Source organism: Convolutriloba macropyga, chromosome 1 (assembly GCF_964194025.1).
Source record: "Convolutriloba macropyga chromosome 1, txConMacr16.3, whole genome shotgun sequence".
NCBI lineage: Eukaryota > Metazoa > Xenacoelomorpha > Acoela > Convolutidae > Convolutriloba > Convolutriloba macropyga.
In genome coordinates this window covers 49,689,207-49,703,627 of record NC_134468.1, presented here as the reverse complement: position 1 = coordinate 49,703,627, position 14,421 = coordinate 49,689,207, and the positions used below count along the sequence as shown (strand labels likewise).

The following is a 14,421-nucleotide window of genomic DNA, read 5'->3' as shown; positions in this document are numbered from 1 at the left end:
ATTCACAATTTATATTTTCACGAGTTCGGCTCAGGTCATCAACAAGAAAAACTTTAGTGTGGTGTTCTTTTTAATTATATTCTTCATCGTCTCATTTTGTGTAATATCACGTCTGACAAACTTGACAATTATCGGTTTTGGGCCATTATCTGCTTGGAGTAAGCCATAACATGTTTTAACATTTGCATCAGTGATAACGACGCTTTCTGTATAAAATCCATTTTACATTAAAAAATCTCATATGCTAATTGACATTCTCGTAGTAAACTGTCGCATTCCTCAAATCAAAATTCTTTTCATCAGCTCTGTGGTTTCTGCTCTGTAGTCAAATCAAGTTTCTTTTAGCACCTCGGCAGTTTATTTCTATCATACTTTTCTACAGCAATTGATCAAAGATAATCATGCAAATTGGACAAATCAGTAGCCATAAAAAAATTTTATTGTATGAAAATGGCATATCTGAAAATGTTTTGCAAAATAAGACTTCATCAAAGTGTTTTCATCGAACCTTCGTAATATAATGATCTTTTGTTGTCAAACAGCTTATGATGGTAAACAAAATCAAAGTGGTCGGTTTTTAAAGGGCTGTCACATACAATCTTTTAAATCTTTGGACACATTTGCTGTTAAAATGTAAACAATATCAGTTTTTGTTCTTTTACACACACGCATAGAACAATTTGAATTTGTAGTGTACAAATGAAGTGTTCAGATTTTCTTTTTCACGAAGATTAAGGCAGTCAATGTTTTTTTCGCCCAACTAAGTGATAGGTACGGATTCGCAAGTTGAATTTTCTATGATATTATTAAACTTTTGAAGGAATTCACTCAGAAATAAGACGAGCGTTTTTCTGTTATATTTAAAAGCATTTTTAGACGTGCCCTTGTTTGCAAAATTAGCGCAAACTTTCAGCACAAAATCCTTACGTTCCTTCGGAGCAAATTTTAAGGGCAAGAAAAACTTCGCGCCATTTTTTAATGAGTGTATTGCACTTCTATCCCATCTAGCTCCTTATTGCTTAGAAATAGCTTCCATAAGGACGTTTATCATCTTTCTGATATACCCACATTAGCATTTTACCCTTGTTATTAAACAAGAACTCCAGTTTTACAGGCATTTTTGAAACATTTTTGAAGTTAAAAAAAGCAATGCGTATGTTTTACTTACATTTCTCGGACAATTTGAATAAAATTTTGTATTCTTTTTCAGGATTTCCCGATTTTCCTCCAGGTCACCTTAACTGTTCAAAATAATTTCATACAAAAACGTCAATGCGCAGACGGATTAGTGAGATATCCCATTGCTTCAAAAAGATCATTACTTTCTTATTTTTATCAGAGAACAGCTATTTGTTATTTTTTTTGGAAAGTGAGCAGAATTTTGAACACCATCTTTTCATCGTCCCATCTAAGCACAAAGATTTTCTCATGGAATTCAGCAACGTTTACGGGCTTCCTTGATTCACGATTTAGATTTTCACGAGTTCGGCTCATGTCATCAACAAGAAAAACTTTAGTGTTGTGTTCTTTTTAATTCTTTTCTTCATCGACTCATTTTGTGTATTATCACGCCTGACAAACTTGACAATTATCGTCTTTGGTCCATTATCTGCTCGGAGTAAGCCATAACATGTTTTAACGTTTGCATCAGTGATTTCGACGCTTTCTGTATAAAAACCAGTTTACTTAAAAAAATCTCATATGCTAATTGACTTTCTCGTAGTAAACTTTTGCATTCTTCAAATCAAAATTCTTTTCATCAGCTCTGTAGTTTTTGTTCTGCACTGAAATCAAATTTTTTTAGCACCTCTGTTTTTATTTCCTTCATACTTTTCTACTTTAATTGATCAAAAATAAACATGCAAATTGTACATATGAGTGACCATTGAAAAAATATATAATATGAAATATGGCATATCTGAAAATGATTTGTAAACAAGACTTCCTCATAGTGTTTTCATCAAACCTTCCTAATATAATGATCTTTTGTTGTCAAACAGCCTATGATGGTAAACAAATTCAAAGTGGTCGGTTTTTAAAGGGATGTCACATACAATCTTTTAAATCTTCGGACACATTTGCTGTTAAAATGTAAACAATATCAGTTTTTGTTCTTTTACACACACGCATAGGACAATTTGAATTTGTAGTGTAGAAATGAAGAGTTTCCAGATTTTCTTTTTCACGAAGATTAAGGCAGTCAATGTTTTTTTCGCCCAACTAGGTGATAGGTACGGATTCGCAAGTTGAATTTTCTATGATATTAATAAATTTTTGAAGGAATCCATTCAGAAATAAGACGAGGGTTTTTCTGTTATATTTAAACGCATTTTTAGACGTGCCGTTGCTTGCAAAATTTTCGCAAACTTTCAACACAAAATGAATCAAATTTTGACTGATCAAACAGATTTAAATCCTTTTGTTCCTTCGGAGCAAATTTTAAGTGCAGGAAAAGCTTCGCGCCAACTTTTAAATAGTGTATTGCACTTCTATCCCATCAAGCTCCTTATTGCTTAGAAATAGCTTCCATAAGGACGTTTATCATCTTTATGATATACCCACATTAGCATTTTTACCCTTGTTAGTAAACAAGAACTCCAATTGTACAGGCATTTTAGAAACATTTTTGAAGTATAAAAAAGCAACGCGTAAGAGAATATACTTTTATCACAGAACAGCTATTTGTTCCTTTTTTTGGAAAGTGAACAGATTTTTGAACACCATCTTTTCATCGTCCCACCTAAAAACAATGATTTTCTCATGGAATTCAGCAGCGTTTACGGGCTTCCTTGATTCACGATTTATATTTTCACGAGTTCGGCTCATGTTATCAAGAAGAAAAACTTTTGTGTGGTGTTCTTTTTAATTCTTTTCTTTATCGGCTCATTTTGTGTAATATCACGTCTGACAAACTTGACAATTATCGTCTTTGGGCCATTATCTGCTCGGAGTAAGCCATAACATGTTTTAACATTTGCATCAGTGATTACGACACCGGTTTTCTCAGCTAGAATCATCATTTTTGCAAAGACATCCTCACCACATCAAGGGTAAACACGCCTTCCCTGCACACGTACAGCTCAATGCTGTCAGCCTCTATGACTGAGACAGGTCCTCTCCACAGCAGAGCAACGCTTCTTTTCCAGTTCCTGGCTCCTCGTCCACATCAAGAATAAACACGCCTCCCTGCACACGTACAGCTCATTGCTGTCAGCCTCTATGACTGAGACAGGTCCTCTTCACAGCAGAGCAACGCTTCTTTTCCAGTTCCTGAACAACACAAACGATACAGGAAAGGACTGGAGTAAAAATTTTTGTAGATGAGTAATTTAAAGGAGGGCTTTTCTCTTAAATGACCTCATTTTACCAGGACATATTCTTGCATGACATGACAGAACGAGGTTTAGTTCCACGAAGACAGAAGGTGGAGGGGTCTGTATGTACATAAATGAAGATATACAGTTCAGAGTGCTAAAAACATCCGGACAAGACTTTTTCGAAATCCTTTGGGTTTTACTGCCTTCACTTGAAATGACACTTTTCGTGGTTTATGTGCCTCCTCATTATCTCCGCTCAGAAGAGCTGAGTGGTCATATTACCAGCTGTATAGATGATCTGACGCTGGGATTTCCGAAAGTTCGTTTCGTGTTGTGCGGTGATTTTAACCATTTTGATCTTTCTGATGCGGTGTGCTGATGATTGTTTCGAAGCTTTCTGTATAAAAACCATTTTATTTAAAAAAATATCATAAACTAATTGACCTTCTCGTAGTACACTTTTGCATTCCTCAAATCAAAATTCTTTTCATCAGCCCTGTAGTTTATGCTCTGTAGTCAAATCAATTTTCCTTAAGCACCTCGGCAGTTTATTTCTATCATACTTTTCTAAAGCAATTGATCAAAGATAATCATGCAAATTGGACATGTCAGTAGCCATTAAAAAATTATATGATATGAAAATTGCATATCTGAAAATGTTTTGCAAAACAAGACTTCATCATAGTGTTTCCATCGAACCTTCCTAATATAACGATCTTTTGTTGTCAAACAACTTATGCTGGTAAAAAAAAATCAAAGTGGTCGGTTTTTAAAGGGCTGTCACATACAATCTTTTATATATTCGGACACATTTGCAGTTAAAATGTAAACTATATCAGTTTTTGTTCTTTTACACACTTGCATAGGACAATTTGAATTTTTATTGTAGAACTGCAGTGTCCAGTTTTTCTTGTTCACGAAGATTCTGGCAGTCAACGTTTTTTTTCGCCCATCTACGTCATTGGTACGGATTCTCAAGTTGAATTTTCTATGATATTGATAAATTTTTGAAGGAATCCATTCAGAAATAAGACGAGGGTTTTTCTGTTATATTTAAAAAGCATTTTTAGACGTATACATCAAATTCTGGCAAATATCAAGAAATTTAAAAATTCACGAAATAAATTTGTCGGAGCCATAAAAAAATCATGTGCTTTACCCATAAAACAATACAAAACAATACCCATAAAACAAGACACCCATAATATACACGAATTCTTCTTCATTGCAAAACTCAACAATGAGATTCAAACTGACATTGCTAACACTGCGCGACTGTTAAAAACTCAATTGTTCCAAAATATTAAATAGGTTTTTTCGCAGACAAAAATCTTAATCTGTCGAAAAATAAAATATTTTGCGTTTTTAATAAATATCGGTTTACATTAGCGAAAGACCACAAAGATGTTATTTCCAGAAAACTTTCCTATGATCCGGAGGTGCAGCCCAAATCTGAGTAAAATAAAGTAGTGTCAGCAGTTTTCATGTCTGCACCATCTGTCAAGCTGAACAAAGTGGGCCAAATAGGTATAATTGATGCTATTTTTTATGAAAGAAAAAAGCAGATTTTTCTGAAAATTTAGCTGAAAGTTTTGCATAAACAATTGGTTCAAAGACTACAACAACTCTCTTCTATCTTTAAAAGTAAAACCAATTAGACTATGTTTAACAATTTTATCGTATTTAAGCAAAAAATGATTAAAATATAAGCGAAAAAATACAAAAAATGTGAACAGAAGAACGGAAGTTAAGCTAAGGTTCACAAATCTTTAAAGCTTCGTAACTCTTTTAAAAAAAGCTAATATAAAAAAAACGTTTTAATTTGAAATTCTACGCTTGACAAGAGTTCCAATGATACCACTCACAATTCTGTAAGATGAATTTATCGATCGGCAAACAAAAAAACCAGTTGAGTATATAGTACTTCGCCACTAAAGTGGGTCGGAATAAATATAACCGATTATTGGCACTTTAACTCAGGTCATATAGCGTGCAAATATGGGGGAGGGTGAAATAGGCACGTGAAAAGCAGTTTGATTCAAGCGTTTTGTCATCAAAAAAGAACTTGCTAACAAGGTTAAGGCCATATGGAATAGCCTTTGCTACTTGAAAAAGTTTTTGATTTCAATGAGTTCAAAAACATTTTAAATTTAAATATGAGGTTGGACCGACTGTCAACAAATTAGTTCACCAGGAGAAACTAGTCGGCTTCGAGGAAAACAAAATGGCCTACTGAATCAAAGTATATTTTAATTGAGATTTTGAAAAGACAGAGTTTTCTATTTTTTCCATAGCCAGAGAAGCCAAAATTCTTCAAGAGTATCATGTCTTTCTTGATTTACAAGCAATTAGTTCCATTCTTTATTTGCAATGTCACTGAGCATTTCAATTGAGCATAAAGATTTAATGTGAAAAGTCCTCTTCGCGAATATTGAAGCAATAGAAATTTCTTAAAGCCCACAAAAGTTGTGAAATGATGGTAAATAACGTATACAGGAGAAATTATGGCAAAATTTAGACGCGTAAACGATATTGGAAGCACTTTTTCCAAATTAAAAAGGTGATCGTCTTGCTTAAGTAGAACTTCAATGATTTTCCTCGTTCGAATTCGTGCGAAATGTCTTGTTGATAATAAGACTGATCTCATAATTTTCTAGCAGAATAAGCCGACCGTCTGATTGAACTCAAATTATCAACTCAATCAGAAGTATCGACAACGTAGGCGTTTCGGCAAGCAATCTGTCAGGAAGCGTCATTCACTGCAAAATCTCAAGTAAGCGCTTCTACCAAATAGGGAAGGAGCATTTGCTCCGTATCTCACACGCACACACATGCATATTTACAATTGAATTAACTTCATCTCAATTATTAAGATTGCGAATAGTAATGAGAGCGGCTGACCTTGCACCCGTTGGCACCCATCTGCATGCAGACCCAGTAGTTCTTGTGGTTCCAGAGGCACTCAATACCCTGGTAGTTGGGGTGGGTGGTGGGGTAGGTCTGTCCTGTCAGGGCTTCAATGAAGAAGTTCTCAGGCACCTAAGCAAATAAAAGTATCTTAAATACAAGCAATAATTATTAAGAACACATTTACAAATTTTGAGATCGTCCAGGTTGAATCGTATGGTTGGGAATTGTTGCCTTTAGCTCCTGCAGAATGACAAATTTGACTGCCTTTTTTTACACCTATAGTTTTATGTGAAAAGGCTAGCGTCAGCACATAATGGGCTATAAAAACCATTTCCAATGCAATAGCAAGCTACGTGGGGAATACAGGCGTACAAAAACTTGTCGTTGGGGATAAGAGATCCTCAAAATATCAAGTATTTCTGGACCGACCTCTCGTTTGCCGTGAAGAACCAAAACCCACGAGTGAACTCTGAGGCCTTCTAGCTCATCAGGTGGCGGTTTTTCCAGCTCCTGAAAATAAATAATACTCTCAGTTGTTAAGCTGCACCAAAAGACCGCAGATCACGGCTGACACTTTCAACTATGCATCCTGTCTTATCAGGACATTATACTCGCATTAAAAAAGGCTCGCTATTTGAAAACAGCCCATATCGATCCAACCAATTGCCTATACGAATCAAGGCTTAAGAATATTCTTTCAATAGAGCAGTTTCCCAGGACATATAAAAAGATTTGAAGCAAAAAATTCGAATTGGGTAGTTACGAGGAAACTATTATCGATTTCAAGGTCCCATTTGATAGGCTTGCGCATAGTTTGTGAGACAATATCTCAATTCAATCATGTGGTAAGTCACTATCATCGTTTGATTTAAATTTGACATTCTAGTTAAATATTCGTCTTTATGGCTATTGTCATCTTTTCCTTAATTTCTACTTTGGCATGATTTTTCAACTCTTCTACCATTTGGTTTGTCAACGGTGAGTTTATTTTGCGCAACTGTCCCTCTTAATGGGCGACATCCAATCGAGGCTCTCTAATTAACCGACTTTGAAGCAAGAAGACGCATAATCTCAGCTTTCATCAAATGAGTCAGTTAAAAATAATTTATGGTGCGACAATCAATAACAAGTTAAGTTAGCCAGCTAAAGTAGAATTTTAGAATCATCTTTCGTGGATCAAAGTGCAATCTTCATATTAAAATTACCACGATTCTTATCTAACAATATCTTCCGGAAAAGTTGAAAAGATTTCCGAAACAAAAACTCGTTCTGAACCTATTTAAAATTGTGGGATATGACCTATAATTTTCTGTTGAAGCAATCAGTATTTCGTTGGATGAAAATTCTGCATTCTCAGGCCATCATGAAATCAGCACCAACGGTTAGAACAAACGAGTTCTACATTTTCTTCATTTGCACTGAAGTACTTCAGGATAATTTCCTGTTTTGCCCCCCTCCCTATAAAGCAAATCTGTTTACACCCATGTACTTCCTGGTCCTCAGAGATCCCCTATTTTAGTCATAATAAATTGCCGGCACCGTTCGACTATTGGATCGACTTTTGTTTCCGGTTGTCAAAAAAATTAGTGCCGTGAAATTATTCCTAATAAAAATAAACACAAAGTTATAAAAAACACGCATTATACTTTCTCTGCTAACATTATAAGCACACTATAATTTCCTTATATGTCTTAATTTCAAAACTTTGCAGCATTATTAAATTGTAACTGCCGTTTGTGCATAATTGTATGACTAAGTGTATGAAATTCACGCTCAATATATTATAATATGTATCAATGGACGCTGGGTGGGGGGGGGGTGTGTTTTTTTGGTTGCGGGAAAAACAGAAAAGATCTGTACTTTGCAGTATCGAGAGCTGAATTAAAACGAATTATTAATCCGGCATATCGAGCGCATATTAATTGCTTCCACTGCGTGGCAAACAAATTAACGCCCGTTTAAACTAACAACGCAATATCATTCGAGCCTTTATTTTCTAATTAATATACGAGCCCAACTTCAGGTCTGAATTATCCCGAGCCGCTTTTAAAATAGAACAAAAAAGAATCTAGGCAGGTACCGCTAAGACTGCTTAATTTCCCTGCTCTTGAAATGACTTTTCAACTCAGGGGAACTACTAAGAGCAAAGCAGGTAGACCGGAAAGAAAGCAATAAATCCAGGTTATACAGTTTTTAAGAGAAGAAGGGGAGACAATAGGCCTCTGCGTGCGGATAATACAAGCTCAAAGGCTCATTGTTTAAAAATAATTTTAAAGGAAAAAATAACAATTTTTTGAGATAAGCAGTGTTGATTCTCTCAAAACCTCGCCTATAGGAGAATTAGAACAATATTTCACGATGAACGTGAAAGCAGTTTTTAGACCTCTATTGTTCCAAAGCTTCATTGATAATATTGAGGAAAGACCCGGCATGCCACTTTCCATTGAAATTCGAACACCGCACACAACGGCTTTTCCTTCTTCCAAACTTCGGACACACTCCGCAAATATTTCCTTCAACTATATCTTCAACAAAACGTTTTCACACAAATAATTCTTGCAAAAATGTTTAAAAAATAATCTTTAAAAAAGACAAATAATTCTATCGATTATCCTTTCAGCTTTTACAATCTGATTTTGTTGACTAATTTAACAACAAATGCCGATTGGCTATGGGAAAATTTTGTTCGCCACAAAATATCTACGATTTGGACAATTCTCAGAATATTTTTCAGCCCCAGCCACCTATGCAGGTTTTTGGAGACAGCAAAAGCACAGGTAAGCAGAGCACAAGATTCAACAAGACAAGTCCCCTACGTTAACTGTCCCTTTCGAAAAAAATGACACAAAACTCAACCTGTTAAATCTGTTAGTGCTGTTCCCAGTGAACATGTTAGAGTTTTCTGAGATGGATGTAACAAAACTCCAAAAGATGTAAATCCTAACTGTTAATTAAACGCACTAGAAAGACAGGTGAATCACGTTTTTTTTTGCCGAAGACTAACTTCATTAACAATAAAGTTACCTAGTTTTTAAACCAAGTCTCTGAATGCCGGGCTTACGCAACCGCACCTTATTAACGAAAGGAGCCTATTCTCATTGTGGAAAGGGTATATAAGATAATGATGCAATAAAAGCCGCGCATGGTCAACAAATAGTCCTATCCATTGAGGCCATTGCTCAACTTCGCTTCTTGTCAGATTAATTCAGAAAATTTCCTGAACCAGCTCCATTCATGAACCAGCTTAAGGTTCAAGATTAAAAAAATTCAAGCCCGCACTGCTATGATTGATATTAGATATCAAATGTTATCGCATTAGATACCTAAACTAAAATGACTCAGATGTGAGGGATATCTATTGAGCTAGTATGAGGTGTGATCAAATAAGCCCTACTAAAACGAGGGTAGGCTCATTATTAGCTGTTCCAGGTAACGTGATTGGCTGATTTTGGGACATGGAGGCACGACTTTGGGTCAGCTAAAAACCAACTACATTTCAAACACCTGCTAGCTAATGCTACTAGTAAAATTCACGCACATGCAAATACTAAAATACCAAAAAATTTTAGGCTCGAATGGAAAATTGGTAAATGCTTTCTCCCCCGATATAAAAAGACAAATTATTATTGACCTTTTCTCGTACCAATAAAACTTATTTCTACTGTGATTGTGAGGTACAACTGTTATTAGGTTGTATAAAGTTCAGAGATTATCGCAAAAGATAGTTCAATTTTTAAATCGAATTTGGTTACAACAATTGTAATTAAAGAAACGGACATATAAAATTTGCATATGCGTGATTAATACTGGTGACATGTGACTGTTAATTGCCATTTCAGAGCCATAACAGGTTTTCTGGGGCCATTGTGCAGCTGTGAATAGACGCTAGGACTTTTCAATGACAATAACAGTCACATATAGACTATACTGAATATATACACAAACCAATAACACAAACTGATATAAATTATCTACATTAGGTGCAGAAAGCTACCTGAGGAAAAGTGGAACACAAGCTAACAAAATCACTCTCCTAAACATGGAGTCACCTAAACTGGCTTACGAATTCAATTTGCTAAATAACAAACATCTAAATAAAGATCTACAACTTCTATTTATACTGTTCAGATATCGACAAATGATTTTCTAAATAATTGTCCAATTAAAAGGAAACCAAAAGTTCAACGGACAGTACGATAGGTAAAGTTAAGTATCTCAATTCGAAAGCTTTCCCATAACACATAATTTATCATTTTTACAACTAAATGCCAATATAAAATTACGGGTAAGTATTTTAATACAATGATTAATAGTCTTTTCTTCGCTGCAGTAACGTTGAGACATTAATACTTAGTTCCCCGGCTTCGAGTTTTTTATGATGCACCCAAATTTGTCTCCCTAACTACACATTTTAAATCGACTTGTATCCCTAACTACATTTTAAATCGACTTGGACAACTGTTTAGGAGATCGAAAATTCTCAGCTAATTAATGCAACAAACCGCCTTTTGAAACTTGAAAAAAAAGCAAAAAGTATTTTGAGTGTGCAGTTGGCAATAACAGTAAATATCACATTTCTAGAGCAAGTTTGATTTTCTGAATAAAGTGAATGCAGACATCAACAATTAAAGTCGAAATAAGTTCATTTTTTGCGACTCTTGGAGTCACTAAAAAACCAGTGGTGTCACTCTCTTCCTGCTGGTGATTTATAACCCACAGATTAAAATTAGCTACCCGCAGATTCTATGTTATCTGTATCAGAATCATCACCCGAACCCAAATTTTAAGTCCTCAACGGACTAAATTGTCAGAATGTGCTCGAGTGCGACAAAACGTGATGGCTAAAATCACTCGAAATCCACCGTGTCACATACAAAATAGGACAGCAATCTAAAGTGCATATATGCGCTCAATTTTTGTAAAAAAGGTATTTGTTTTAAAGGAGCTATTGAAGCAAATGTTAAGCCTCTACTTGAAATGTTTAAAGAAGGTGAGGCTTAAAACTACATACAATTAAAACTTGCGTACCAAAAGATTTGCAATTTGTAACGGCAGTATCATAAGATTTGTAAAGTGCGGGCAAGATTCTGCTGAAGAGAGCAACATATTTAGCCTTAAACTTATAGAAGTGTGCAACAACACACATAATAAGAGGAATAATTAACACTCACAGCAATCCTAGCTTCCTCCTCTGCCTTCTTCCTGGCGACCTCCTCCTCCTCCTTCTTCGCTCTCCTCTCTTCCATCATACGCACATACTTACTGCTCAAGTCTTTTGGGGGCTTCACTGTGTACTTCTTACGCTCTGCCTCCCTCGTCATCACTTTTGCCTACAACATTAACGCAGTATAAAATGTTCACTGGTGTGATATCTTAATTATTTGCTCAAATGTTTTGTGCTTCCGTTTGAATCACTTTTTGAAAAATAATCTCAACGCAGAGTATCTTACTCCTAATATCGAGTAATTGACTACTTGGCAACCGACATCATCAACTCAACTTACTTCTGCTAACTCAGGTTGAACAATTTTAAGGGTAATCATATGCAACATTCAATACATGTCAAAAGTCTTCAGCTTTGATTCATCAGCTATTTTAGGTGTATTTATTGACATATTGTGACTGTTTGTTGATATGATATAAGAAAGATGTGCTAATATCACTCTTAAGATCACGCCAATAAGACCAGACGATGAAAGCGATTGATTAATTGAATTCTCTTTGTAAACCTCTTTTTCTCGCCACGCTGTAATTTATGAAGATCTAGACGACCCACAAGTATCCGAAGAAAAAAGCGATATGTGCCGATAAATAGCACAAGTTGAATAATTTAAAGAATACGATATATATGTTATTATTTTAGTTTAGTTTAGTCTCAAACGAAATTGATTGCACATCACTTTCTTAGATCAATGAAAAGATCGTCTATCGATCTGTAGGACACTATCAATGAAAAGAATTGTTTGAGCCCCACAAATACAAAATGTGAACGAGTCTTGCAAACCCCACAAAACTTTTCTGCGTTCCAATTTTTAAAAGTTGTGAAATCAGTGAACATTTTTGTTTAAATATCTAATTTATCTACTTTTTCTTCCTATACCTGAGCAGTTTTCTTGAGTAGTGGACACTGTATCCTGGTCTGGTCCATGAGAGTGGTCTCCTTAGTTGCATATCCACACACCACATATGCATCATATCCACTGCCAACAAGGAGAGAACAGAGGAGGACACTGAAGTCGAAACAGTTGCCCTTCTGCAGACTCAACACTGTCGTTGGACTGAACAAGTTCTCAGGCTGCCCAACAAAAAGATCGCATTACTTCTCAAATACCTTTTTTCGCGATTTTCCGTCAACGCCGCCAGCATTTCGTCATTACATTATATTTTGTGTCGTTTTTTAATTTTCTTATCGGAAAATATTGACTAAGTATTGATAAACGTTGTAACCCATTCTCGCGAAATAACTTCGATGAATTCTGAGTTGTAAAGAACGAGAGACAGAGAAGAAAAGTCGCAGGCTGAACAAAAAAACTATACTTATTTAGCATTTAGTATCAGTCATCTTCGCACGTAGGGTTTTTAGTGAAAGGAATCAGAATTGATTTGAGGAATAAAATTGAATAAAAATGACATTTCGAACTTGAACATTACTAGCGGTACCTAATCACTATGTATTAGTAGCCAATCTACTGCTAAAGTCTATTGTTCGAAAACGGAGGTCAACATTCAGAAACGGAAGTAAATGTCCCAAAAATAAAAGTCAAAAGTCATGAACATACTTGCTTTAGCTAGAAAACGTAGCCGGTAGTATACCGGAAGCGACTCCAAGAGTCGTGCAAAACAAACTTACCTCGTCCTATCTATTTCAGAAATATCAAAAAGGAAAAGAAACCCAAACAATGCAATACATAGTTAAAAAACAAACAAACATTTTCTTAGCTAGGAATATGGGTCGGTGCGGGAGGGGGGGGGGGGGGGGTAGGTAGGCGAAGAGGGTATGAGGCGGGAGGGCGGGGGGGGGTAATTGGAGGGGCTAGGTTCAGCTAAAACAACCTGTAGAGTCTGAACCACTTCGAGTGTACTCCACTTCACAATAAATGCTTCAAACAATAAATGCTTCAAACAATAAATGCTTCAAACTACAATAAATGCTTCAAACTTCGTTCGAGAGCAACTAAAAAATAATACAAATGCGTGATATTTTGAGTAAAAAATTCAACTTTTTCACCGTTGCTCATAAGAAGAGGAAAAAACTGACATCTCATGAAACTGGCTTACGAATTCAATTTGCTAAATAACAAACATCTAAATAAAGATCTACAACTTCTAATTATACTGTTCAGATATCGACAACTGATTTTCTAAATAATTGTCCAATTAAAAGGAAATCAAAAGTTCAACGGACAGTACGATAGGTAAAGTTAAGTATCTCAATTCGAAAGCTTTCCCATAACACATAATTTATCATTTTTACAACTAAATGCCAATATAAAATTACGGGTAAGTATTTTAATACAATGATTAATAGTCTTTTCTTCGCTGCAGTAACGTTGAGACATTAATACTTAGTTCCCCGGCTTCAAGTTTTTTATGATGCACCCCAGGAATATGGGTCGGTGCGGGAGGGGGGGGTAGGTAGGCGAAGAGGGTATGAGGCGGGAGGGCGGGGGATAATTGGAGGGGGTAGGTTCAGCTCAAACAACCTGTAGAATCTGAACCACTTCGACTGTACTCCACTTCACAATAAATGCTTCAAACAATAAATGCTTCAAACAATAAATGCTTCAAACTACAATAGATGCTTCAAACCTCGTTCGAGAGCAACTAAAAAATAATACAAATGCGTGATATTTTTGAGTAAACAATTCAACTTTTTCACCGTTGCTCATAAGAAGAGGAAAAAAATGACATATCATGAAACAATTGAAATAATTTCAGAGCCGACTACATTTGACCATGATTCACAATCCACAAAATGTTATGTCCAGCTTGCGACTGATTCTCCAAGATGCACCAATTTTATTAAAAAATCTTTCGAATAGATGAGCAAACGATAAGTTTCTGAAAAATTTTACACAAACACTCACTTTGTAAGATCTTTTGTTGTTTCACAAAAACAGTTGAAAAATAATATAATAATAATAATAATAACAATAATAACACTAATAAAAATAATAATAAAAATAATGATAAT

The 14,421-nt window shown here is 35.4% G+C and overlaps 1 protein-coding gene across 1 annotated transcript in view; it reads right to left on the bottom strand.

Annotated features, from left to right (window-relative positions):
- Positions 1-14,421, bottom strand: part of LOC142340036 (dynein regulatory complex subunit 7-like) — a 282,610-nt gene that overhangs the window by 251,639 nt on the left and 16,550 nt on the right. Inside the window, exons 4-7 of the mRNA XM_075390439.1 lie at positions 12,328-12,522; positions 11,399-11,557; positions 6,657-6,737; positions 6,219-6,356 (exon numbers count right to left, since the gene is read on the bottom strand). Of these exons, the coding sequence (XP_075246554.1) occupies positions 6,219-6,356; positions 6,657-6,737; positions 11,399-11,557; positions 12,328-12,522 (573 nt within the window). The remainder of the gene's footprint in view (positions 1-6,218; positions 6,357-6,656; positions 6,738-11,398; positions 11,558-12,327; positions 12,523-14,421) is intronic.